The 27,870-nt window shown below is 41.7% G+C and overlaps 1 protein-coding gene across 2 annotated transcripts in view; it reads left to right on the top strand.

Annotated features, from left to right (window-relative positions):
- The window catches only part of arfgef1 (ADP-ribosylation factor guanine nucleotide-exchange factor 1 (brefeldin A-inhibited)), a 53,578-nt gene that overhangs the window by 4,171 nt on the left and 21,537 nt on the right, over positions 1-27,870 (top strand). The window contains exons 2-10 of one of the 2 annotated variants that reach the window (XM_063483716.1): positions 14,565-14,595; positions 18,359-18,515; positions 18,722-18,868; positions 21,205-21,384; positions 21,795-21,848; positions 23,906-24,263; positions 25,158-25,283; positions 25,879-26,126; positions 26,512-26,645. In XM_063483716.1, the coding sequence (XP_063339786.1) occupies positions 14,565-14,595; positions 18,359-18,515; positions 18,722-18,868; positions 21,205-21,384; positions 21,795-21,848; positions 23,906-24,263; positions 25,158-25,283; positions 25,879-26,126; positions 26,512-26,645 (1,435 nt within the window). The remainder of the gene's footprint in view (positions 1-14,564; positions 14,596-18,358; positions 18,516-18,721; positions 18,869-21,204; positions 21,385-21,794; positions 21,849-23,905; positions 24,264-25,157; positions 25,284-25,878; positions 26,127-26,511; positions 26,646-27,870) is intronic. The other variant, XM_063483717.1, reaches the window with a different exon arrangement.

Below are 27,870 nucleotides of genomic sequence, written 5' to 3'. Positions count from 1 at the left end.
CCACGATGCGCAAAGATCCCACACAGCCTTCCCTGGATGTGAAGCGCAGGCGCTCAAGGCTGCCGTCGGGGGCAAGCCTTGAACGTCTGTACTCCTGCAAAATAACAAACGCTAACTTGCATGCTTGACAACCTTTTACTGGCATCTTTCATTCTCCTTGTGAAAATTTAGCAGAAGGCAGCCAGTTTCCTTTTGATTTCTGTGCAGCTGAGGCACACCAAGTAACCTGCTGATGACACCACCAGACATTTGGGGCATTGAGGCGTTGAGAAAGTGTAAATGAGGGAAGCAACAGCAGCTGTCAGCCTCCTTTTTTATGTCACTTTTATTTGCCAAGGTACTGTAAATGTTCGGGGCTGTTTGATCCTAACTAGAATCTGATTATACAGGTGCAGTTCAGGTCAAATTCTTATAAGTAAGAAAGGCATCAGTCGAAAAATAATCCATCTTGGAGCTCTGAAAGGTTTGATATGACCTCGAGACTTGCATATATTATTATTTTTCTTATTAGAGTCATGGCGACACCTTCAGATTGCTTGTTTTGTCCAAGCAACACTTTAAAATCCAAGCATATATTTAATTCAGAGTTATATGCTATATATTTCTATACTACTTAATTTTAGATTGTAGTGTATGTGTAAGAAAAGAAGTACAGTAGATTTATTGGGAGAAATTGTTCTCCAATCATGTTTTCTCTTCTGTTTCCCTAAAGAAACGGCCCCACGCCTGGTTTCTGTCTCATTTCCACCCCTCCAGACCAAGTGCAGACACAAAAGCTGCTTGTAACCCCAAAGGTTGACTGGTGTTCAGATAGCGAGCAGTGGAGTAGTTAACATGGCGGAGCCTATTCTAGCTCTGAAAGCATAAGTAATCCTTTTATCTGTGCAGTGGAGACTGTTTAGAATGTAGAAAGGAGACTGTTTTTGTCCTCCTCACACTTTGTTATGCTTACACTGATATGCCCATACATAATACATCATTTCTTTCCACTGATGCCTCCTTCAGTCCTGGGACAGGTGATAAATTAATTATAGTCTACTGCAAACAGATGAGGCACACGATGAGAAACCCTCCTCCCTCTGTGTTGCTTTCAGTTTCATCTTGCAGGACTTTATTTATCGGGGTCATCTATCTTGTATTCATCTATTTGCTGTATTAATTTGTGTAAATTTGCTACTGAGCAAATTATGTGTCGCAGTTATAGTTTTTTATTCAGTTTCGGGGGTTTTGGGGTGGGGAGGGTTTGGGTTTTTTTTTTCTTTTTTGCACTTTGGAGGAATATAAGTGTTTATAGGTACTTTAATATGGTTCAACTTATAAATAAGTCCAATGTCAGCAGACATGGAGGCTGTTAACCAGCTGGGTGCCATTGTTTATCGTCTGCAATTTGAGCCGTGTATTAATTTGAGTCTTAATTTAGATCAGAATGTAATGAATATTATGGTATTCTGAGCTTGTAGAGCTGTCAATACTCCAGTAGTCACATAGTAGAGACTGTAGAGATTGACTGGGAACATGCTCTGGAACAAAGGTCCATGAACTGGATGAGCTTTAACAAAGTGGTAACAAAGTTGAAAAATGAATTCAACTCATACTCTCATGGCTACTTGAAGCCGACTCCATAAGCAGAAATAGAAATATGTACGGCCTGGTACAAAAAACAGCTTTGCTTTCTGTATCTAACTTATGCTTTCATGACAGTTGTGTATAGAGGGAGTTTATTTATTTAGTTTTTAAAACAATTGAACCATCAATTTTTTACTGAGGCTAAAAGTCTGGGCATGGCAAAAGGTAGAGGCAGACAGCAACTACTGGTGCTAGCAGGTTTGTGCTTCACCTCTGCTGATTCGAGACATTGCAAAAGGGCCTCTGTGGTGGCGGTGTATTGCTAGCTGAGCTTGCTGTTGCTAGCAAACAGTAAAGCTCAGGGCAGATGTGTGGTGCAGATGGAGCTCGTCTTGAAGTGACAGGAATGAAACATATTCGTTCTTGATGGTTAGTCTTAAGCTAGCACTTTCTGAGTGGAGTAAAGGGACAGTTGTATTAAACTGCACTACAAAATGGTACAAAATGGTGCAGTGGCTGGCTGCAGATACGGTAGTAGTGCACAATACAAGTTAACAGCTTGTGTCCTTGTGCCAGCTCTCAAATGTCAGGTGATGTCAGAGGGGAATTTTAAACTTCTCTTTTTAACAAATGTCCAACTTCTGCCATAATACTTACAGTATCACTGTAATAATGACGTCTCACACAGTGCTTGTGAGTGTAACGTTCCCCTAAACATGGCAGGGCAGGTAGAAGACGACAAGTGTACTTTAAAAAATGACTTGTATTTACCTTCCCTAGGCTCAGTGTTTGTCTCCAGATTCTGTAGCCTGCACGCTGATAATAACCCAGTTTTAAAAGAAAGGTGGTTGCATTTCATACCTATAGATAGAAGAATGCCACATAATGTGTCCAACCACAGTGGAATTATTAAAGATGCATTAACTTTAATAACAAAGCCAACAGCTGAGTAATCGAGACCTTGTGGAGGCAGAGCACTTTGGGACTTTTTGGCTACAAAATTAGAGCCTCGATTCAGCCATGGGAGTGAGACTGGTGATTAGAAGGGTTTATGCAAGTGCGAGTGAGTGGGCTGGTGGGACACACACGTGCACACGGAAATGTAAAGCACACATGTGCGCATGCCCAAGCGCATGAGTGCACATGTGATTAGGTAGCCTAGACAACCTCTGACAGTCTTTCCTTCTTCCACACCAAATGTAATTACTGCTGTGCAACCTTTCCTTTCATCGTGAACAGCAGAAATGTCAGAGGTCTGATTTTTCTCAGGCTTCCTTCGGTGATCGCAGCTACGCCGTGTTTGCCTACAACAACAGTTTATTCTCAGATTGGTCAAATGTAGTGCGTTAGTGTGAGCCTCTGTCTTGTGTGTGGATATTAGCTTAAAAATTAGGCTTAAATGCCTTTTGTTGATTAGCGAGTGTACCTGAGATCCAATCATGACAGTCTGGATACCAGGTTGGAGTTTGTCACTGGTTCACGGGCTGTGATCATGATTGTTTTTGGGGTAAAAGCAGTCTGACTAAAATGAATTTTCGCTGATCATTGCGTATGGTGCGGTTAGTGCCAACTGCAGGATCCATGCCAAATGCAGATGGGCTCTGAAGTCTTTGAAATGGAAATAGTGCTGCAGAAGGCGGATGCCCTTTGTCGCTCTCCAGCTCCTTTCTCAGGTGATGGAAACTGAGTCAGAAATTAACCTCTAACCTCTTGCATATGTATATGCATGTGCATGGGTAGCGATTGTTGCGGTCCCATTGTGAAGAAGTGTTGTGTTATCATAGTGCAGATTTTTTATTTTTTTTTAACTCAACAAAGGTCCAGGAATTGATCAGGCTGCAGTGAAATCCTTCACATTGTCTCTCTTTCTTATATGTCTTATTTCTTCTGTGTTTTAGATGAACAAAAACATGTCTGATTACAGTCTAGAAATGATTACTGTCCTCCTGCACTGTGGTGGCAGCTTTACAAAAACAGCAACACAATGCTTCTATTGCACATACAAAAACCAAACCCCATAATCATAGAACTAATAAAAAGGCAGGTTTATTAAGCTTATTTTCTTTGGAAAATAGCCTCGTCCTTGCCTCTGCTTCCTCTCGCTTTCTCCCTTTTCTCTCCTCCCTCTGTGTCTGAACCCAGTGTCCCCTCCCAGCGAGCTGTTTTCTAGCTGCTTGTCTGGTGACGTGTTGCGGAGCATCTCCAGAGAGCTGCCTGTTTATCTCTCTCCCTCCCACCAGTGTAGCAGCCGTGTGCATGCTCTGCTGTGTCTTAATTGATGAAATGTTAGAGGTCTCATGAGATTTTTTTTTCTTCCTTCTTCTGGTGTGGGCGCATGCGCGTTTTTGATTGCATTTGATTGTTATTCCGCGCATGAACTTTACGCTGGCTAAAAATGTCTACTTATTAAATTAGTGTTGATCCAGTAGCTTTAGTCAGCTAAGATATATTTGCCCAGGTGAACGCGTCCTCAGGGCTGCCATTGTGTGCATCTACCTGCTGTGCACACTGTTGTTGCCGTTAGTGATAATGAGCGAATCCTGCAACAAGACAACCGGACTGCAACATTTTGGAGAAGAATTGCACGCTGGATGGGTTACAGTTTTATTTCTGTTTGTTTTTGCTCCAAGCCTTCTCTCTCAGATGTCCATGTAGAGTTTACTGGTAGTAGCAAAACGCAAATGTCAAACATATCCTAACAAAATTTTTCATTTGGTCTCACTGAGACAGAAAAATAGAGAAACACCTATTGATTTGCATAACAGTAAAGCTAAACTGGCAAACAGAAATCGACAATTTGCGAGTTTACTGAGTCGCCAAAAGTTATTGAAATTCCAAGCAGATGTCTTTTTGTGTGTACTTTGTTTGCACCACCTGCTGCACCCTTTTTCCTTCTGACACTAGGTTGGTACTTGACCTTCTCGAGATGGGCAGCTTCATTGCCTTACAGCCTTTTAGCCCTGTTTAGATTTAATGTACAGAAATAAGTGAAAACTTGTCCGATTCTCGTCACCATGTCTACTTGCAGCAAAAGTAACCAACGACATATGCATAAATACACATGAGGAGGCCTTAGGATGTGTGAATCCAGGGTTTACGGTCCTGGCGAGTTATTCCTGTGGCAGACACTCCTCGCAGATTGCTGTTGACGCTGAGGAATGCTTCATCATGGCACTCGGGCAGGATGGTGCACGGGAAGGGGGGAGACTCAACTTAGTCTGCAAGTAGCTCCCGGCAGCAGTGGGAGACGAGAGGGAGCAGGTTGTTTTGCGATGCTGCGTCTTGAAGCAGGAGTTTGATGTGTTGTACATATGATGAAAGCAGGCTGTTGTTCTGCTTGTGCTAGCGGACTTGGCGTTTTCTACAATTCATCACCACGTGTAGCCGGGGCGTCTCGTAAATGTAGTACACTCTTAGCCTCGGTACAGACTTCCATGAATATTCAAGCACATCTTTTATCAACGCTGTTTACAATCTCAGAAGACAAACACTCCTTTTTGAGGAACGGGGTGTGAACTGTAGTGGTCAACAGCATATTTCTCATTCAGTCATTGCTACATTTTCTTTTCTCGGGGTTTTAAACTGGCAACCCTCCCACAATCCCACTGCTAACCTTTTGCTCAGGGCTTCCAAATACTTCCCGTGCTGATTCATCAGCCTTATCTACTATGGCTGCCTATTGGAATGCTAAGTGGCTAACTACACTGTTGTGTACTTCATATCTAAGCCATGATCAGCTTTTGCTGTAGCTCAGTGTAAGTGTGATTGAAGGGGATCACTGATAAGCCCCTGTGAAACACATATTATATAAAGCACTACAGGAACCTGTCTCAGTTCACTGTCAGGTTCAGCGATTGAGTGTGATGTTGGTGTCTCTCTCTTCACATCAGGCTGTGCTTATCCTAGCATCTCAGTCAGGCACTGTCTCTTACACATATGAGGTTTTTGTGCTTTCATCTGTCAGATTATTGGCTGTTAGTTGCTCATACTGTTATATCTGTGTTGTGTATGGCTCACACCCTAATAACAAATCACCGTGCCTTACGTGCTCTTTTCTGATAAGTGCATTGTTTTAGTAGTGCTGTCATGCTGTCAGGGGTGGGATTTGGTTGTTTTGTGTGAGCTGGCTTCAGGCTGAGGCACTGAAGCTCGGGTCTCTTCACGATGTCATCATCTCATGTATTTTTCACAGGCGGCCTTGATGTGTAGGTGTCACATAGCAGACTTTAGTTCACAGGCAGGGACGCGAGCAAAAAGAAGTCGTGATCTGCTCCGAAACGTAAATAAAAACGACGTGGGGATATGAGTGAGATATAAATCACATTGTGATGTTTGGTAGCGCTGACTCAGCAGCTTGCATAGGTGTTGTGATACATAAGCTAGCTGGGGTTGCAGAAGTGAATGTTTTCTGAATATGAGGAAGTTTTTGTTTTGTTTTTTTACTTACCCATCAGGAGGCTGTTAATATAGCAGGTGCTACAGTATGATTTTATTGTGGGGAGGTACTTGACTAGAATGTGTGTGTCTGTGTCTATGTGCTTGAAAGTATTAATAAATGCCCATTTTATAGTCTTGCCAGCACTCAGAGGCCGCACTCTACCCACTCTTGCCTTTATACAGGTGTGGAGACTGCATTCACTCCAGAGCAGAGTGGAGCAATGATTAGCCAGCTTTTTACTGACCCTCTCTGCAGCTCAGAGACGGTTTTATTGGGAAGGGGGCACTTCAGTAAATGACAGCCTCAGGGTATGTAGGCTTGCCCTAAAGTATCTAGGCTAAACTTTTTATAGGACTGGCAGGGTTAGCTGGAGTGTGTGGACACAGTCTAATCTAACAACTAGCGTCTCATTTTAAGAAGTAGTCCTGTGTGATTATACACCAGAGAAAGACATAGTTCTATATGTAGTTGACCCACTTGTCCTTGGATGATGAAAGAAACGTGTACTGCAGGCCTAAAAAGACTCTCTCCAAGGGGGTCAGATTGGATGTGCAGACATTATTGCTCATTTAAGTCGTAGTGTTAGGATCTGGGTCAAAGTCAGGGTAAGAGTGAAGAGACAGAAAGTTGGGGGAGCTTTCAAAGACTTTTTGTTGCTTTGTGATGTGGGTGATGGCTGATGAGCAGGATGGCTCCCTGTAATGTATCTTGTGAGTGTATGTAAGCCACAAGAAACCTATAACAGATGCATTAAGACACCTGTTATGGATTAATCGGAGCAGTTTCCTGTCCGCCAGTCATTTAGCTGTAATCCTGGCACAGCAAAATCAACCCTGTAAGTAAGAAAGAACTTGAAACAATTGATTTTCATTGATAATGTTTCTAGTAGTTCTGTTTGTGACTTTAGATAAATGAGCCAACTTTATTGGGATTTTTGTTAATTTTGAGAAATCTCCGCCTATGGGGCAGTCTGATTTTTGAAGTTTTAGTTACAAAGTTTCCAAGTTTTACCAGCTGGCCCACAAAAGCCCCTTCACTGGACCCCTGCTCTTTTCCAAATGTACTCATCGGACTGAAAAGCGGTGAGCCAATTGGCTTCATCTGCATCACTGTCGCCCCATGTGACAGCCGTGTGGAGGAGGTCTTACTCTCTTCTCCTGTTATTTCCTCTTTTATACCACAAACAAGTGTGCAGAAAGCTTTAGTTATGCAGCACTAACACTAAATACCTTGGTACACCTTGGTTTCTTTGTTGCTGACCTTGAAGATAAAGTAAATCAAGAATGAGGCTTGGTAAATAAATCACAAAGGGTTGACTTCTATCAGCTTGTGATAGCAAACTAGCAAACTAAAGTTTGGAGATATTTTATGTGGGAAGGCTCATTTAGATGGTTTGGTTTATTGGACAAATACAGCCCAGTTTGATCTCTAGTGGAATAGACCATTCAAACCATTAAATAACCAGTAATCTTTTTCTTTTCTTTCTTTCTTTATTTTGCTACAAAAACAAAACCCAAAACATCCTAAATATGTTTACACTGATTAAAAAATTTCCTCTGCTAAGTAAGAATATAAAGCTGTTAAGGCATACTGTTCAAACAGCTCTTTATCTTCTGTCATCATAGAAACACTAGTGTTCTTCTATGGGGTGGGGCCGGTTTCCTTGTCGGTAAGAAGGCTGTAAAACTGGCAGGGAAACTGAAAGATCAGATAAGCACTCTCATAATCACTTTAATTTTAAATGAAGTGGAAAGTTTAAAATGATGCCCTCCTACCCTGCAGTTTTCACACTTTGCAAAGCCATCCACTTGGCCTAGATTGGACCCTTTGGCTGTTTTCTGGCCTGTGCTTTTCTTCATTTCTTCCACTACATTGAACTTTTTACTCGTGTCTTCTGGCCAAAACTGTGCCTGTGAGTTTTCTGACAGTTTCTGATTTTGAGACCATAGATTGCACTTTGATAGCTCATTTGTGCTTCCTTGTCGTTTGTGACAAGTGCAGTGTTTAGGCTTTTATATACCAACGTAATTCAGCTCTGTATCCAAGGAAGGAAACCATTACATCATGACTCAGTTAGTAAAAGTGGAGACAAATTAATAAGTGTCTAGGGTTCTGTGTGTGTTAATGCTACTCTCTCATCTTTGCCCACTTCCTGCTTTGCCTCACAACTCTGCATATGTTTTGCTTTGAAACCCACGACTGGCAAAGCGGCCATAATTTTCCATAACTTTAACATCCATCTCATGTCTGTCCAATCCTAGGAGTGTCCAGCACTGTTCCTCCTTATCATTATTACCACGAGCCACCGTTGCTATGGTTTCAGTGTTCAAATCCTGAGGTGACAGTTTCTCATCGATGCATGGAGCTAATTACTTGATGCTTACTTACACAGTCAACGTGACAGTCCCCACCCCTCCTGTCAAAATGACTGCTTTTGTACCGGCTGCCCGTCTGCTTGTTTGACTTCTCTGTGCATTTGCATAAATCTGATAGCGGCCCAAGCAATTGCTTGACGTGAAGCTAATGTTGATAGCGGAATAACCAGGGGTCAGCACAATTATAGTTTCACACATCCCGTAATAGAGGCCTCTAGAGACTTATTGGAATTTTAGTGTCATACAATACCGACAGTAAGCAGAGCAGGAGAGATGCAATTTTACACCATGTTTTCTTTCATTGTAACATGCAGTGCAGTGATATAGCACTGATGTTTGACTGGGTCTTTTTCTATCATGTTTGCTTTTTTTCCTGTTAAACTGAAGGGATAGAGATCTGAAAGATCGGACTGTAATGATTTTTCACTTTGGAGACTATTTCTTAGGAGCTAATTGGTCAAGGTTCGGTCAAAACTGAAATGGTGTTCACCAAATGAGGTATCAATGCGACACACTAACTTAACTCTAACTCTCAAACTGACCCATTCAGAGTTGATATTACAGCTTCAGGGTGCTGGCGTTTTAAATGCTCGTGCACTGCGGTAGTGCTGTCGTGGAAGGAAAGCTCTGCATTGCGCAAACTTTATTGTTTTCTATGAAATGCTTTTCATTTTCTTCCCTCTTCCTGTTTTGCCATTTGCGAACTAAGTTCTTCTTCGTTCGTATTAGAGATGGCACGATACCACTTTTTTATGTCCGATACCGATACCGATATCATAAATTTGGACATCTGCCGATACCGATATGTAGTGCTGGGCGATATGGAAAAAATATTTATCACGATATGAATTATTTTATATCACGATAACGATATATATCACGATATACCACCTGACCTGTGGTCATCTGGAAAGTATGCAGTCTGTAAACAGCGAGTGGAAAGGGTGCAGTCTTTGTTTTGAGTTACTGTAAAGTATGTCGCAAATCCGGGTGCACGTAAAGCAGCACCATGTTGCAAAACCACAAGACAGAGTTTCTTTGCGAAAAATATCATTTTTTTATACTTTATTTTCTCTTGCATAAAGTTAAGAGCATGTATAGTGAGAAGACAACACTAATATATTAGCCACAGGCTATTTAACCCTTTACGACCTACCATAGAACCAAGTCCGCCAGAGCTTATCTTTACATTTATTTATTTTGAGTGTCTTCATAGTTTTATTTTTGAGATACACAAATTTTTATATATAAATGAAAATAAATTAATGCAAATTTGCAAAAAAACAGCATGTGCATCAAAATAAACTATTTCCAACAGTGTAATTTGACTTCTAAGCATCCCAGAAACGATACAGAAAAGCATAAAGTCAAACATGACTTTTAAAAACACCAACATAGACTTTGAAGCTTAAAAAACTACATTTTCCGCGAAAGTGACGTCACTTCCGGTTTCGGACAGGTAATGGCGGACATGCGATAGTTCGCGCTGACTTATATTCCAACGTAGGAAGTGTTATGAACAGCTGATCGGATTGGCAAAGCGTGTTTCTGGAATATTATGTTTTTGTTGCTGCAAGTCTGGAATATTATGTTTTTGTTGCTGGAAGTGCTTTTTATGCAATTTTTGCAAAGCCATACGTGGAAGGAAACCGTGACCTAGGGCAAGCTAATGGAATAAGATGTAAGTACAACTCCTACGGTTTCATATTCAAAAAAAAAAAACATTATTGCACTACCTTGCGTGGTTCTAGTTCTACAGGGATTTAAAAATAGTTAGGCAAAACGGAGTGTGCCTGCTCCGACTGGTTGTAAAGGGTTAATGATATATTTTATGTAATAATTTGTAAAATTCGGGTTAGAAACGATAGAAACGATAGAAGACAAATGGCACGATAGACACTTTTCTATCGTCCACACGATATATATCGTCATATCGCCCAGCACTACCGATATGAATCCGATATAGTGTGTTTTTTAATCAATAAACCTGTTTTTTTTTTAAATATCCTGCTGCTTTTTGTGTAAGTTCATACTCAAGTTAAAAAAACAAACAAACACTAAAGCTATTCTGTTATACCTGTATGCAAAAAATACACTACACCCAAAATATTTCATAGTTCAGCAATACTGATCAATCTAACAAACTTAAACCTGCACCATCCTCCCTATTCTGGTATTTTAAAGAGTAAGCAACCTAACTAATAGGGTTCTAAAACTCCTAGCAAAAACAATAAATAAAAAAAAATAGGGAACCACCCCCCACCCTCCACCTAATGATGCTTAATCGACGTAATCAACTTTAATTTGATGCAGTGTGAAAAAAAAATGCACAGAAATCAATTATTTTTCAAGAATAATTAAATAGATTCAACATCTTTCTTCAACAGAACTGCAGACTGCACAGATCGTACCTTCCCAAAGGAAAAAGTACTATAGCTTACTAGGGTGTATTAGACTTAATAGTTACTATATACAGTAATGGACTTTTATACATTTTACATCAGATTAAAACTTTGGGTGTAAGATTCAGATAATTATTTATTAAAAGCTAGACATTTTAAATGAGAATAAGAAAGAAAAGTATGTCTTTGTGCCCCCCTTTCCCTGTTAATGCCCTATCAGCCCCCCTGGCTAAACTTTGCTAGATCCGCCCCTGCACAGTTACCAGCCGTCAGCTACGTAGAAAAGGATCCTGGTGTAGAAAGTAATATGAAATAAATTCTAACAACAGCTTATCAAGCTTAAACGTGCTGCTGTTGTTCAGCTGCTGGTTTCCTCTTTCTGGAGCGAAGTGGGCGATAAACAAAGAAGAGAGACGGACTCCCAACAGAAAAGCCGATCAGCTGATCATTAAGCAGTTTCATGATTGAAGTAGCAGCAGGAGAGAGAGAGAGAGAGAGAGGCAGTCGCTCCATATATCGGTTGTTAAGCTTAACGCTGGAATGCTTTACAAACATTCAGAGATCAACTTACACACTTGCTTTACTTCTCTCTGGGATAACTTCCTCGGAGATAAAATGCTGGTTTGGTAGCGAGGCTACAAATACACACAGCCGCTCTATCACGTGACGCATACTGCTCCGACGTGCTAAGGTTATGAGCCGAGTTACGCCATGTCGCAAGTTTTGTGAGGTGCTTTTTTGATATTTAATGGATCAGATTACATTTTTTATTTCTCTCCGATATCCGATCCAGGAATTTACGTCAGTATCGGACCGATACGTAATATCGGATCGGTCCATCTCTAGTTCGTATTAAGTAAAGTCTTGGCAGGCGATATAGGCGATACTGCCACCATAGCTTCCTGTAGTGTACTGCAGTTAGAAAAGCACATATGACGCGTTGAGAATTTTATTTGTGGGCGTCATCGATTATGCCGACCAATCGTTTCAGCCCTAAACAATTGGTCGGCAATCGACACCTAATTCGGCACACCTTGCTAGTACCATGTTGGCCTTGAGAACATGGGTGCTGGAAGAATTCCTCAGAGATTTTGGTCCATATCGGCATGACAGCATCACACAGTTGTTGCAAATTTATCAGCTGCACATCTATGATGTGAATCTGCTGTTCCAGCCCATCCCAGAGGTCCTCTATTGGATTGAGATTTGGTGGCTATGGAGTGCATTGGAGTACAATGAACTCATTGCTCATGCTCAAGAAACCAGTTTGAGAATATCTGAGACTTTTGCATCTAAAACAAAGCAGCAGGAACACTGTTTTTTGACACTGTGCGTTGGGCTACATACATCTCCTGCACAAACACACACAGGGTGACAACAAACCAGGTGAAGATAACTAAGTATGGAAGAATAGCTCAATCAGCCACAATGTTAAAACCCCCTTCTCACTATAGTGTGGGTCCTCCTTGTGTATACTGGAGTGGATCCTTTGGGACTGCATGGAGGCCATGGATTATCCTGCAGATGCCCATTCAGATCAGAGTTAGAGCACTTTGAACACTTGGGTTTCTTTGTTGTGTCTCTTGACTCGTTCCTGTGCAGTTTTATATGTGGCAGAGAACTTAATGTTGTTCAGAGATGTGCTGATCTACAGTCTTCTGTCTGTTGTTAAGCAACATCATGATAATCACTGTAATATGATCAGTTATCTCTGAAGGCACACATGATTTCCCACTCCTATGTAACCTCGAAATTATGTAACCAATTCAGATAACATACGCTAACACTTAATCTCTGTCCTTCTGAAGCCACCCTCCATTTCAGGTCAAATATCATTTGTGTTTACCGATTACATGTTTCATATTCAGAGCATATACTAGAAATATATGTTGAAAAATGGATGCTAGGCATAAGGTGAGAAAGATCCTCTGATGTCCTGTTGCAGTCCCTAATAAGTGAAAATATCTGCCTTAGTCTCAGCTTAGCTTCTACAATCATGCTTTTTAACTGAATCAAGAAAATGGGGGGAAAACTGTCACAGCCTTGTTATTTATTAATTATTAAATAGATGATTTAGACATAGCGGTCACAATCCTGTTCTGTCTGCTGTAGAATAAAGACGTTAAAAGATGATCATTGTTTTGATCTTATGTCAGATTTGAATCCATGTGAACAAAAGTCCTGTGGGCCGGTTGTGACTGCATGTAAACGGATGTATAAATTTGCATCAGACAGTTCGGAAAATCGTCCTCTCCTGAGTTGTGCAGTCAAACATGGTTGAAACCAGCTTTAATTTACTTCCACAGAGTGTTAAGAGCTAAATATTCTCACCAAGTGGATTTCTTTGAAAGGACCCGTTAGCCTTCCAGCAGTGAAATAATTGAGCTGTCATTGCATTACTGGGGTTTTTCCCAATCATCGCTAGGCTCGTGCAATTCTGTGAGGACTCTGACGATTGACACTGTGTTTTTTTAAAAGCTTCCTCATTGAAGGCTCCCTTTAATGTCTAGTACCAATTGGCCTCTCTTCCACTCTCTCTAGCTCCATTTCTGTCTCAGCTTCTCCATCTCTCTCTCCCTCTCTCATCCCTCCCTCTGTGTGTCTGCCTCTCTTGTTTTCCTGCTCTTCTGTGTCAGTGCTCAGCAAGTTCATACAACTGCTTTCAAGCCTGGAGATCTGTGAAATAAACACAAATGTTGGCCTGGCTCACGGACACGGCGCACACTGAATAATGATTACATTTTGGGGACTGAGTGCTGCAGCTGAGGCAATACACAAACCAGTCTCCTCTCTGGTTGCCGTTAGGGACGCAAACAAGACCATCACCATGACGAAACAAGTGCATTCAGGCGGAACCCCACCCCAACAAGCTGTACAGTGAACGCATCAACTTAAAGCATCTTAGATATTGTGAATGCAGATGCGTTTGAAAATTTAGTATGTTGATGCACTAAGATTGCAGATATGTTCGATGTGTGCAGCTGTATTGTAACTTGGGGGCAGGGAGGGGTCCTCACTCTGAATCAGCCTTTGGGAGGTGTGAATGCACACATGAACAGGATTTGTCAGTGTCAGTAAAGGCAGCGTGTGCGTAAACTTTCCTTGGCAGAAATCGAAATGTTTTGCTGTCATTTATGAATATTTGCTAAACCATAAACCTCTATTGTCCAGAAATTAATTAATTTTCCTTTGGCTCCAGCTAAAACCTTATTGAAGGGTGCCAACAGTTCCTCTGGGAAGGAAATTGGTGGCTGCACATAGATGTCAGTTTCCAGATTGGTTCTGAGTAACCCTTTGGTTTTTAATCTGATAATTCAAACTTAATGCAGACCTGTTGTTCTAATTTCCAGTTCCATATTTTTGTTCTTGGACTCTACAAGAGTAATTTACCATGATACACAATTCAAAAAAATCCTTTTGTGTCTTTTACCGGGCCTCTCTTCATCCTGAAACAGGCCTTTTAGCTCTTTTTCCTTGAAGGACATTCTCTTTAAGCCAGCTTTCCTCTGATTGGCTACCACTTGTAAATAGAAGGTTTCAACAGTGTTAGCCTATTTTTGTTCATAGCCCATGTAGGGCTATATAAAATAATTAAAAACAGTGAAAACTGAGCACTTAGAGCAGTTTGGAGGGATTACTTCTGCATACATTGACCTGATCATTTGAAACTTTTGGCCATGCATAATATGAGCTTTCAGTTATTAAAAAATATGTAAAATACTGCCCACAGATTCCTATATTTGACTTATTTAACATGTTGTCACTTTTTTTTCTGTCTTTCAGAGGAAATCAAAGAAGAATCGGAAAAATTAAGGTAAGCAGTTGATGAATGAAGTCACACAATAAGGCAGCAAAGGTCATTTCATGGGTTTTGTCACTCCCTGCGTGTTCAGGCACTGTAAAATTCATGACTCACTTGCAAGTCTTTCTGCTGCTTTTGCCTGTGTTCAGACGCGTAAAGGGGATTAAAACTGTGTATGTGTGTGTGCGTGTGTGGGTGTTCATGTGCATGTCTCTGGTGTGTTTTTGTTTGTGGCTCTCTGCCTGGCTTGTTCCCAACAGTGGCTTGCCTTCTCATTAATGGATTTCTTCATGAAGCTCTGCCTAATGCCTGTGTGTGTGTGTGAATGTGTGGGGTGCTCATGAATGGGCTTCGAAGTAACATGGGCTTTGGAATGAAATGTAGCATGAATGCCACCTCGCCTCTTTCCCATCCTTTCTTCCTCACGCCAGCTCATTTTTATTTCCCACTTACATTTCTGTCCCTCATCATTTTCCCCTTCGCACACAATCCTTCCCTATTATTTCACTCACTTCTCTCCAAATTAGATTTACCAGTGACTCAAAAGTCATCTGAATTTTAAGGTTAGGGATTCTGTGCAGCCAGCACAAGGCTCACAGAAGTATTGCTGCTTGTGTTTTCACCTCAGGTGCTTTACAACTCTTTTCGGATAGATGCAATACTCTAGCTTTGCTACTTATGAATACAAACACCCTGGTTGAGCCTGCAGCCAGTTTAAATAGGTTTTCTCTGTGCATTCATTCTGTAATGTAATTGCAATAGTAGGCATGGGCAGTGTCTAACTAAGTACATTTCAAATCACTATTTAAAATCAAATCTTGTTACGATAGCTAAATGTATGCAAAGGAAACAGGTACTAAGCATTACTGGCTAATCTAATCACTGTGATATTTAAACAAAGCAGCCACATAAAGCTCATGTTGTATGAAAACCATTATTGGTGTTTTAGGAAATTATTCCAGAATCATTTCATAATCTTAAAAAAATGCTCTTATCAGTTAACTACCACACCACATAAAGGCCTGAAAGATAAAACATTTAAGCTCTACAAGGTGACCTGCACTCGGTACAGTTTACATGAGTTTACATGAATTAGGTTTTCTCAGTTTTCTGGGACCACTAAACATTGATACTTTCCAATATTCTCAGGACTTGTTCTGTATCTTGGTTTCAAGTAAGTGACTTTAAAATTACATTCTTGCCAAAAGTTACAGCGTCGATAACGCATTAATCTGCAAGACTAGATCCAGCTTTTGGTCTTCCCGTCTGCTATACTTTGATAATACAGTTAACACATCCAAGCTGCTCAGCCATGGTAACCCATGCTATGAAGCTCCCAGTACACAGCTTTTGTGCGGATGTTAATGTCAGAGGAGGACTGGAGCTCTGTGGGTATAGAGTCAGCAGGGGGTTGGCGACTTATACGCATTATGTGTCTCAGCACGCAGCGACCCAGCTTTGTAACTTTGAGCTGCTGTGTTCCTAATGCCTTTCACTTTGTAATAATACCACTTGCAGTTGAACTAGTCGGAAAGAAATTGCACAAACTGCCTTGTTGCAACAGTAGCATCCTGTTACACTACTATGCTCTTTAGAGGGACCCATTCTTTTACAAGTGCTTGTGAAGGCAGACTGCATGGCGAATTGCTTGACTGTTATTTTGATTTTTTTTTTATAAACCTGTGGCAACGAGGTGTGTCCTAATACTTTTTTGTCCATATGGCGTAGCATCTAGAAACAACAGCCAGCGTTCTGACGCTTTAAGACTTCCTGTTTTGTGCACAGGTCTTTCTTTAAGAATGTCAATAAATTTTTAAAAAAGCTCATAAAGTTAAGTTGTCATCAGGAAATGGACACTGGTTTGGAGTCGGTGTGAAAAAGCAAAATGGGGATTGCATTTGCCAAAACACAGACTGTTTACCTGCACACAGGCCAAAGCCTGCTGTATGATCGGCCAACACAACACGTAATGCAAACAGACTGAAAGCTTCCAGCACCCGATTTTCTGTCCCTCGTCTGAGAACTGTGCTTATTTAAATGCTGATGTATCTTTGTAGAGATTAGCTCAGGATAAAGATGGAGGAAACGCTCTGGTTCTGTCCAAAGGTGACAGATTTGACCAACCGGCAGCCCTGAAGTCCTGAAGTAGTACACAATAAGATAAATTCTATGGATTCTTTTTGTTTTCTTTGCAAGGAAATTAGATAAGCTTTCTGTGAAACTAAAAGCAAAGTGCAGCTGCTAATGAAAGCACATGTGACGTGATTGAGAGCTTGTAAGGAAACATGGCTCCAGTAAGGATTTTTAAGCGCTTGTTTCCAAGATAAAGATGAACCTTTGACTTCAGCATTTAATCTAATGCAGTATTCAGTTACATGTAATAACACTGATATTAAATCATGCTTTGCCACACACGTGTTGTCTCTTGCCAGACCAGTTACATGCTGTTAGCTGCAGGATGTGCTGGCTGTGCTGTCTGACTAGAACTCAGTTTTATAGTGTTTATGTTTTATAAGCAGCCTGAGCCTGACATTGGGCTTATAATAAAGGGCTGAGCAGGCCAGGTGACATTAAGCAGGGAGTTCAGGAATAAACCAGCGGAGACGAGCTCCCTGCAGATCCACAACATAATAGCTGAGAGAGAAATGGAGACTGGGTCAGACCAGTAATAAGCTGACAGAGTGGATGCTTTTGCTGAATCATAGCAAAGATCTTTTTAATCATTTTAATGTTGTTGTCCACAATGTTTTTGAAGAAGACTGTAAGCCTGGTAAACGGGTTCATGTTTTCCATTTTTATGCTCGATATTTGTAGCTCCTTCCCTGTCCAATCATCTTTAATTTGTGGTAATTAATACCCATTTCCTCGGCTGCTTTCAGACAACTTATATTATATTTCTTTTCAGCCCTCTAAGCGTTCTCCCTTCTTCTGCTCTTCTCTGAGCACCCTCATTTTCCTGGTGAATTCATGCTGCTTGATGCCTCTTTCGTTTTTAACTGGCTGTGAATAATTTTTTCCCTCTTCTCTTCTTGTACAAGTGATCCGTCCTCGCTTCTTTCTCTGTCTCTGATTGTGCCCTTCTATGCTCGGCGTGGTCGTCCCTCTAAAAAAGAGCTGAACTCGTCCTTTTTCTGTTGCCAAGACATAAACAATGCAGCCCCCTCCACCGCTAGCCGTCTCCCTCCCTTTCTCTGTTCTTCTCCTCTTCCAGCTTGTGCAGTCTGGGTGTGGTGGTAGTGCTTAGGGATGCTGTAAAGACATGGCTGCTGAAAGCGATGGTCTATATTTTAAGGCTGTCTCCGGTCTTTTAAAAATTCTGAAAAAATAGCTGTGCAGTTACCAGTCGTGCAGGAGGAGATGCTTTATCAGCATGGACCCATGGCAAAGCTTGAATTACAAAACCTCTGGGATTACTACCCCAGGCACTACATTAAATTCAGTGTAATAAAACTGTTCTTACTATTCATTTTCCCCCTCAGGAACAGGATAAAGCACAAGGTCTTCTTTGGTTTAGCTTGTTTGATGTCCTGCTCCAGCTGTGGAGAGCAGAGGTTGTTCTTTATAGTGAAGCACGCCATCCCCAGCGCTTTTTCGTGTTTGTTTCAGGCTTGGATGTCAACAAAAGTGTTAGTGTGTCATGCTGATTTTTATGCCCCGTTTCTTTTCTTGTGACTCCAGATGACAGACAGGACCACGGAGTCACAGTGTTTATCTCACAGCCTCTGTCCCTTTCTTCCTCTTTTTAAAAATGTATTTATTTTCCTTCCCTCCCCAGTCCACCCGGTGGAGATGGCAAATCAGGTTCCAGCACTTTACCGCCAATCAAATCAAAGACCAACTTCATTGAAGCCGACAAGTACTTCTTGCCGTTTGAGCTGGCATGTCAATCCAAATGTCCCCGCATCGTCATCACCTCGCTCGACTGTTTACAGGTCAGTGGCGGGACAAGTCACACCGCAGACCCCCAAGTGGTTGCACGAGTGTTACTTTATGGTAGCGAACTGTGTGCTGGGCTCTGCCTTTACTCTATCTTTGGATGTCTTTGAAGAAAAATAAGTTCTTTTAATTCCATGCTACCAGGTCGTTTAGTTGTTTTTGCATATGTGTGTTTACGTCTGCATGTTCGTGTGACTTTTAGAAGCTGATAGCGTATGGCCACCTGACGGGCAGCGCCCCGGACAGCACGGCTCCGGGCAAGAAGCTCATCGACAGGATCATCGAGACCATCTGCGCTTGTTTTCAAGGACCTCAGACTGATGAGGGCGTGCAGCTACAGATTATTAAGGTGTGCTGCCGTCCCCGTCTTCTGACATATCACAGCTTGTCGCAGACACGCTCAATACACACTTTAGAGAATTTAATTAGCCGACAGTCATTCCTTAAAAGACCACATCTGTGTCTTTATGTGGCTTTGATCTGCAGTAATCTTTAATAATACTGCTGTTTGTGGCTGCAGCAGATAATCCTGCTGGACTGTTGAATAATACAAATATTATTTTACCTTATTAATATGTATGTCATTTGAAAAACAATCTGTAATTATATTGTAAATATGATTACTTGAATTTTTTTCATTTTATCTCGGAGACTTTTACCTGACAAAGTCAATGATAGTGGCAACTATTTAAGTTTCAATATTAGTTGTGAACAGTGTTGGGTAAGTTACTTTAAAAAAGTAATTAATTACTAATTACTTAGTCAATATTGTATTTAAAATACTTATCTAATTACTGTGTCTGAAAAGTAACTTAATTACTCAATAAGTAATTTAACTAAATACTTCTTAAAATCCCTATAAACCTTGAGTGGACAAACAATAGAAATTAAACTCTTTAAATAATAAATTTTTTTTTTTAAAGACGGAGACTCTACAGTACGCAGCGGTAGCATCTCTTCCACAATGTAGCCTGCAATTATTTTTTTAAGCTCACCTTCAGACGCTTTCTGTGTTGCTGAAGTAAAATCAAGTTTTGCCTGCTTAGCAGGAGTTGCCGCGGTGTTATCCATGGATGATGAACAAGGATCCCTCAGAAGTGTTCGTCTATGCTCTCGTGTCAGGCGCTTCAGTAGAGTACTCATGCTATTACCAGCGGCCGATAGTTTTTACATATTACTCTAATGTTCTTGTCTGCTTGATTCAGAAAAGTGAAGAGTCGGGAATATGTCCATTTCATAAAACAGCCACTCGCTTCAGCCGACTCCGACAGCTTCCGCTTTAGAATACGACTATGCTGCAAACTGGCGCGAAATGACGTGCACCTGCACTACAGCGATGTTAAAGCGGCAGAGTTTGCTTCTACGTTTAGAAAACAAATTATTGAAATTAAATAATGATATTCAGCGAGTTTAATTATTTTACAATGTAACGCAAGTACATTGTAAGTAACTGTAATTAAAATACCTAAAAATTATTAATTACAGTAACGCGTTACACCCAACACTGGTTGTGAATCTGTTTTATATTTATTGTTAATAACTTGCTGTCCCTGCTTTGTGGTGTATTGTGTTGTTCTCCTGATAGACTATATAAAAATGGACAAAGCCAAAGTGACTTTGGTTTTAAAGACTTTCACTTAGCTTCATGGCTAATCCCCTTTTTTACACCTGTGAGTGACCCTATTTGGGTCTGTGAGCGGGGATTCCTCCCTCGTAGCTGTGAGGTTATGAGTTTATTTGAAGTTTGTGCATCAGAAAAAGTTCAATAAACTACATTTTATGACATACTTTTGTAGGGCTGTTCGATATAACGATATATATGGGATGACGATATAAAAACGTCTATCGTTTCATTTTACGCTATCGTTTGTTTCGTGGTGTTGCAAAATAAACTGTTTACAGCAATATTTTTTCATCGTTTTGACGGTCACTGTAGTGGCTATATTAATTTCTTAAAGTTCTCTCGTTCTCTTATATTTAATATAACCACACTACGGACGGACAAGCGCCTGTTTTTAAGTGTTGTCGTTAGCAACAACGATGGTAAAACCATCGCATGGCTCCGCTGTCCGCTTGTTTGTTTTCCACGTAAACCTTTCACAATAAAGCTCAAGATCCTGTTGAGACTTTTCAAAATAAACTGAATCATGTGAATGAGTATGCAGGGTGTTTACGGATGAGAAGCAAAAAAGAGCCGTCAGGTGCTAAAAAATAAACCTTAGACTCAAACGTTAGAACAGGCTTTTCCCCGCAGCACGCCGTGAAATAAATACTCACAAAGAAAACGGCGGCCGTTAAAACCTATGTCTAAAAATGTGTAGTTTCATGCATCGGTTAAAACATTCGACTCCAGGTACACGACGCCCAGCTGGAAACACTAAACGCAAGTCGAGCTGCCCGAGATTCACAGAATGTACAGAAAAATGTTAAATTTTTGTCATTTATATCGTTGTCAGGACGATAAATGTCTTATATCGGGATATGAGATTTTGGTCATATCGCACAGCCCTATACTTTTGAGAGATATTTGCATTTAAGATTTCAAATGCAGGAAGTTTGCTGAAATGTCCGGCTGTTCTTGACTGCATCAGTGTTTGGCTGTTGTTTTTTTTGCGCAGCTGCGATTCTCGGCTTTTTCTCGTCCTGCGTCAGCAGTTAATGGTAGTTTTTGGTCTTTCCTTTCAGGCTCTCTTGACAGCGGTGACGTCTCAGCATATAGAAATCCACGAGGGTACTGTTCTGCAGGCCGTCCGCACCTGTTACAACATCTACCTGGCCAGCAAGAACCTCATCAATCAGACCACAGCCAAGGCCACGCTCACACAGATGCTCAACGTTATCTTCGCACGCATGGAGAACCAAGCAGTATGTTCGAAGCCTCTGTAAACACTGAATCGCACAGAATTCTGTTTATGTAGAGACACCATGGACAGCTCATCTTTGGAGCGGCTGTCTGAATCACTGATGCTGTCACTAATGCATAAAAGCCAGTGAAGCTAATAGAAGTATTAAATAAATTATAGCGCTAGCCTAAACAAATCTATGCTGCAGTCAAATCTGGAGTCAGAGTGGATTGGAAATAATGTCTTTGCTTTCTGTGGCTGGTTTACTCGAGCCACCAGATTTAATTAAAATCTGCTGTTTGCTTTGTGTCCAGAGGGACATTTTAGTTATTGGGAAAAAAAAAGCTTGCTCTAATGTCATCTTTTTCTTTTTGAATGACACTTTTTCCCCCCTTCCTCACCTGCCTCCTTCCTTTCCTTTTGGACACATAGCTTACAAATCACAGGCTATCTTGGTCTCTGGCCTCCAGAAAGCGTGACCGCCAGGTAAAGCGTGCAGGACTGCCGTGACATGCCTGATCCGACCTCTTCTAAACTCTTCTCTGTGCATCTGTGTTTGCGCATTAGAGCTTTTTTTTTTCCTTCCCTCACTCATCCATTCATGCACTCATCCGTTCTCTCCTCCTTTTTGCTCCTGCACCGCACAGGAGCAGGTATGCTGTGCACTTCTTCCACCGTATGCTTGCTGTGGCTTCTGTTGACTTGCCTACAAATCATCTCGCTTTCCTCCCGCACCAGTTTACATTTTAGTTTACAGTCGCACCTGGGCGTGGTAAACGCTGTACAAGCAGGTCAGCTGCGCCCGTCTCATTCCTGACGAGTTTTCTTATGCTTTGCTTCTTGAGAGGGCTTTCAGAACAATGAGCCATTGATACCGAGTCAGACGGAGAAATGCGAGGCAGGAGTCGGTAGACGAGGCAGACTTTGAGGCAGAGGCCTATTGTTGTGCTGTCACTGCCTGCGTAGTGCTGCTGCTGCTGCTGCACAGGGAGATCCACTTTGTGTGTCTGTGTGTAGAAGTACTCTGCACGCTGTGATCACAGGCACAGAAACGCGCTCATGTGCAGCCTTCACTATCCGACTGAGGTGGCATTTAAATAATGAGCTTAGTTTGTCTGCGTCGCTTCGCCCAACCCTCCCAGTCGATGCGCCTTCGTCCTGTCCCGCTACCATCACTCGTATTCAATACTAATCGTTTCACTCGCAATGCCGTGTCACTGAATCTATTCGATTACATTTAATGCGAGAAGATCAGCAGTCTGGTTTAATTATCGAGAGTGTTGATTTGAGAGTAAGACACAACGAGTTTAATGAGAGGAGTCAGTTTTTGGTTTGCTTTGTAAGAATTCAAAAAAATCAAATGATTGAATGTCATAATACTGATAGTGTAATTATGTCTTATGGCTAGTAATGGAAACGAGACAGGCTAATTCATTGAAACAGATTCATTTTGGCTCATTTGTTCTTCTAATTAAAGCTCTGAATTCGAAAGAGAGTCCGCCGTCGCTCGAAAGATCACCATTGTTTGGTAAATGTGTCACACTAGTTGTGTTTTCATCTGTAACCCACGTCCCCCCCTTCAAGCTGCTGCGCCTCTCCTCTTTGACTCTTGAGTCTGTAATTTGCCTTTTAACCTTTATTGTCGGCAAATCATCACACGCACGCTCAGATGGCAAAATGCAGCGTTGGGTTGTTGTTAATTTAGCTCGGCTGAGAGAATCTCCGCTGCTCGTAGTTATGTTTTTTCCTCGTACGGATTTGTGTTTGCTGTCAAGCACTGAAGTGTTAAACTGTTTTTTTTTCTTAAATATCTCTTTGTTTTCTCAGAAGCCTTTTCCAGAATGCAATCAGCACAACTTTCACAAACATGAAATGTTTTTTTTGATTACATTATGAGCATGTGCAAATGATTTATGACCCACTTTTGGCCTGTGCCCTGCCCGGCTAAAGCATGGCAACACTTTGTGGCGCTCCCCGTCAGAAGCAGCGGTTGCACATGCCAGCTGTGACATATCAGCCGGGACAGCCATTTTTCCACCAGAAATACTTTGCAGCACCAGGGGGTTAGAGTAGACCCCGTTCACACGGGCCAGCATGAACCGATTCCTCGAAGTTTGTCTCATTGCTGTTTTTTTTTAATGGCATGTCTTTCTTCTCAGTGCGTGCATTTTCATACGCATCTCCATAAGAACACACATCTGATGTATGCTGGCAAACTGTACTGCTTTTTTTTTGTACTTAAAAAAAGAAAACTACAATCTGTAGTCATCTTTTGTTCTCTGTTTTGACATCTGGGAGTGTTGTGGCTCAGTGAGTCTTCAGGGAATCTAGACAAGCTGATCAGACTTGTAATTGTTGATGAGTTTGTTTATTTGCTTAACCTTTGCTTTTTTTCTCTGTGTGTCTGTGTGTTGCATGCGTCTGTCTTCTATGATGCTTTTGCTGTTCTTTGCATGCTTTATCTGTCTATGTGTGCTTTGCTTTGCTGTTTTTTTTTTTTTTGTGTGTGTGTGTGTGTGTGTGGGCCCCACCCCTGCTTACAGCTGCAAGAAGCAAAACAGCTGGAGAGAGAGCGGCACAGGCAGCACTCCCCAGTCACTCAGCACACCGAGCCAGACTCCGCCCAGCACCAGACCCACATTCACTCGCCGGCGAAGGGTCCGACACGGGAGGCCAACGGGCCCCTCACCCCTCCGACTCCCAGCATCACCACCCCGTCCACCCCATCGACGCCCTCGACACCGGCCCCGGAGAGCAGCGGCAGGTCTGCCCCCAAAGAGCAGGAGGAGCAGAGGGAGCAGGAGGAGAAGGGAGAGAACCCAGACCCAGAAAACGGTTCAGAGTTCTGCGTGGCTGAAAGTGAACAAACCGAGGCAGACCAAGCCACTGCAGCAGCAGAAAGTAAGGCTGCACACAGAGTTTGTTTGGTTCTCTTTCTGTGTCAGTAGACACGGACAATCACAAAATATCTCTTCCCTGATTATGAACCCATTATCTTGCTTTTTTGTTTTTTGTTTTTTTAAGTTTTAATCTCTCCCTGTGCCACTAAATACCATGTTTGGCCACTAAAGCGATCAACTCTCTCACAGCTAAGTGCTGCTTAACAGTCGCTTTAAATATATCAGGCACACTGCGTAACGTTCAAGAGCACGTTGCATGTCGTTTGAGTTGTATCAACTTGTCCAGAGTCAACAGCACCTTGAATGCACACTGTAAAAGCCTCGTGCTTAAAATGCTGTGCAGTTTGGTGTAATAATTTTAAAAAACTGCAAGAACCAGCGTTTTCTGTTGCTGATATTTGATACTACAGACAGTGTTGCAGAAGCTCCTTTAATGAGGGAACTACTGTAGAATCTGAAGAGGAGAATAAAAAATGTTTTTTAGTGACATTGTAACTTTTTGCATGCTGGCCCCTTTTACTGCACTCCACACGCGGTTTTAAAAGATCTCTAGGCAGTCCTGTGGCGGCCTATGATTTGGATGCAGCAGCAAATCTACAACAAAATGACCGAAGAAGAAAAGAATCAAGGTGTCCAGACCTCAGCCTGACTCACATGCTGTGGTGAGACCTTCAGAGAGCTGTGCATAAACAAATTCCTGCAAACCTCCATAAACTGAAGCAATGTTTTTAAGAAGAGTGGGCCAAAATTCTTCCACAATAATGTGAGAGACTAATAAAGCCATTTTTTCCAGCCTCTAGCTTTGCACGGGACTCTATACAGAACTTTCTTTTTCACAGGACTGCATGTACAATGTATCAAGGCGTACACTCAGACTTTACATGTTTTTATTTAGGCGCAGCAGCCCAGAAGCATGCAGAGGCAGCTGAGGACGAGGACAGGGAGACCCCAAACTATGAGGAGAAAGCCCAGGAAATTGTCCAGAGTATTCTGCAAGAGGTGGTCAATACTGTTGCAGGAGGTGAGATTTCTTTTTGCTTGTTTGCTTAAATCTGTGTTTTATTTTTAAAGGCAGTGGTTAATTGCGTCATGAGAAAAATGGCTGACTGAAGAGTAAATTCAAGCAACTGCAACCAGCTGCTCTTTATTGAGGCCAACTCCTGAAAGTAGATTTCAGTTTGCTGTCGGAGTAGGAGATCTTTAAATTCTCAAAAACCTGTGCAGATTTGCAGCCATTATGCAAAGCTTACCCCAGACTTAGCGAGTTAGAAGAGTGTTATCTTATAATTTCTCCTCCCAACGCTTCCACGGCTAATTCGTGGAGGTGTATGGAAAAAGCAAAGAGCTCTTTCTTTGTGGGCAAAAGCTTAAAAACCTAAAAAAATTTCTTTGAGCACACAGAAGAATAGTTCTTTGCTTTGCTAACCTCAGATGAAAGATGGCGTTAATGTTCCAGAGCCGTCTTCTTTCTTAGTTTGACGACCTGATCAAGTACAAAGTCTAGAATGCTTTTCTCGTCATAAAAAACAAATTGTGTGCTTTTTGTAGATCATTTTAAGGTGTTTAAAAATTACAGATTAGTGTATCACGCCTCTCAATTCAACTCCACCCTGCAGGCCACTGCCTGGACCCAGCAAACCTGTGCTCTGACACCAAGGAGTCTGGTGGCGAGGGGGAGCCAGCAGAGTCAGAGCCTGCAGAAGCGGCAACAGAGGGCACCCAGAGCTCCCTGGAGGATGAGGGCACTGTGGGTAGCGACAGCGAGCACGTCCATGCCAACGGCATCCCCGGCACACCTATTTCTGCCAGCTTCACCCCCTCCCTGCCTGATGACAGACTCTCCCTCTCATCCAACGACACTCAGGTACCAGGAAACGCAGCTTGCTTACTTTATGTCAAATTAACATCACCTGCAAATGATCAGAGCTTTGACTGTGAACCTTTATGTTACCCTATTTGAATCAAAAGCATGATGAAAGACATGTCACACACACTTTGAATACCTGTTTTGTTTTTTTAAATTAAGCTAAAATAGCTATTTTCTACAATTCTTATGTAGTTACAATTTTTCCATTCAGCTGTATGTGACCAATTATGCAGGATTGCACTCCTCAGTGATTGCTGTTAAAGAAATCTAATAGATTTGGAAGCTCACAATCACACACAGTTTATGTTAAGCACTCAACAGGATATAAAGAGTGAAAGTGGCATTTTTTAAAAGTATTTTTGTTTCTCTGGTTTGTCTGCAGGAATCAGGAGCAGCACCGGGCCAGCCGCCAGGTGCTAAATTCTCCCACATCCTCCAGAAAGATGCCTTTCTTGTCTTTCGCTCGCTCTGCAAGCTGTCAATGAAACCGCTATCAGATGGGCCACCTGATCCGAAGTAAGGATACAAATTAAACATAATGACTGCTCTTGTGTGTTATTTGGTTCGTCTGTTTCTGGTTAATATTTTCGACTCCTTTGACTTATGCAAAAAAAGTGAGAGAAATATGCTGTGTTAGGAGAGAAAGGTGTGATAGCAGCCTGATACTGAGCTTTAGACACAGCAGTAAAAAATACATAAAATGACTTTTGTTTGGTTTCATGCCTGTGAAAACCAATCAAGCAGACTCTCTTAAATTATGTCGGGAAGGCATTTGAGGTTTCACTTATTTGAAGTCAGGTTTAATAACTGAGGATCGGACGGCAAAGGCCTCCACCTCAGTCCACATAGCACCAAACCCCTTCAGCCCCTCCTGTCGGTTGGACGGCTGGGCCTTGTGGCACTGCACTTCCTAGGTGAGGTGTTTGGGGTATGTCCTGCCAGGAAGAGACCTCAGGACAGAGCCAGCACACTTGAGAGATTATATCTCTGACTTGGGAGCGCGTTGGTGTCCCCCTGTAGACCTAAGAGGGGAGGTGGTCAGTTTGAGGAAAATCTTTGGGTCTTTGCTTCGACTTCTACTGATGGATGGATGACTAAGTGATTAACTGTAAGACCTAACTGTAAAATATTTTTGCTGCTAAACAACTGAAATAATGAATTATCCAAATAGTTTTGGACTTACTTGCTATCAGTTCATTGCTGTATCCCAATCTTGATTACTTAGTTTGCAGTGGAGGAACATATTACTGATATTTATTGAGAAATAAATGACATTTTTAATGTGGTTATCTAAAAGAATGTGGAAAATCTGTTTTATTTGGATGCTTTCCAGCTGACATTCTCCTTCGAAAACCTTTGCTTGCTAATAAAATAAATTAGTGATGTATTGTGCTTCTAGTAAAGCCCCCAATGAAAAGCTTCAATTTTTATTTGGTTTCATCTTTGGGATAGACACGCACAAACGTGAGTCATGGTTTAAAATGAGGATCGCTCCCATGATAACTGCAGTGTTCTGATACATGATGATAGGGCAGACAATGAGCCATCACTCAGCATTTTCTGAATCACTTCCTGGTTTCATCCCATTTTAACTGCTTCCCTTTTTTAACAGCAGAAAAGTATAATTAGATTTGTGCCTTCATGTAATATTTCTTCTGACCCATCTCTGGTTTTCCAAAAAGAGGCATGTGATTGGCTTGACCTGATGGCTATAGCTTTTGAGAAACTGGATTTCCCGCAT

This window comes from Pelmatolapia mariae, linkage group LG9 (assembly GCF_036321145.2).
Source record: "Pelmatolapia mariae isolate MD_Pm_ZW linkage group LG9, Pm_UMD_F_2, whole genome shotgun sequence".
Lineage (NCBI taxonomy): Eukaryota > Metazoa > Chordata > Actinopteri > Cichliformes > Cichlidae > Pelmatolapia > Pelmatolapia mariae.
The sequence above is the reverse complement of the archived record's forward strand: the minus strand, read 5'-3'. Positions and strand labels throughout refer to the sequence as shown.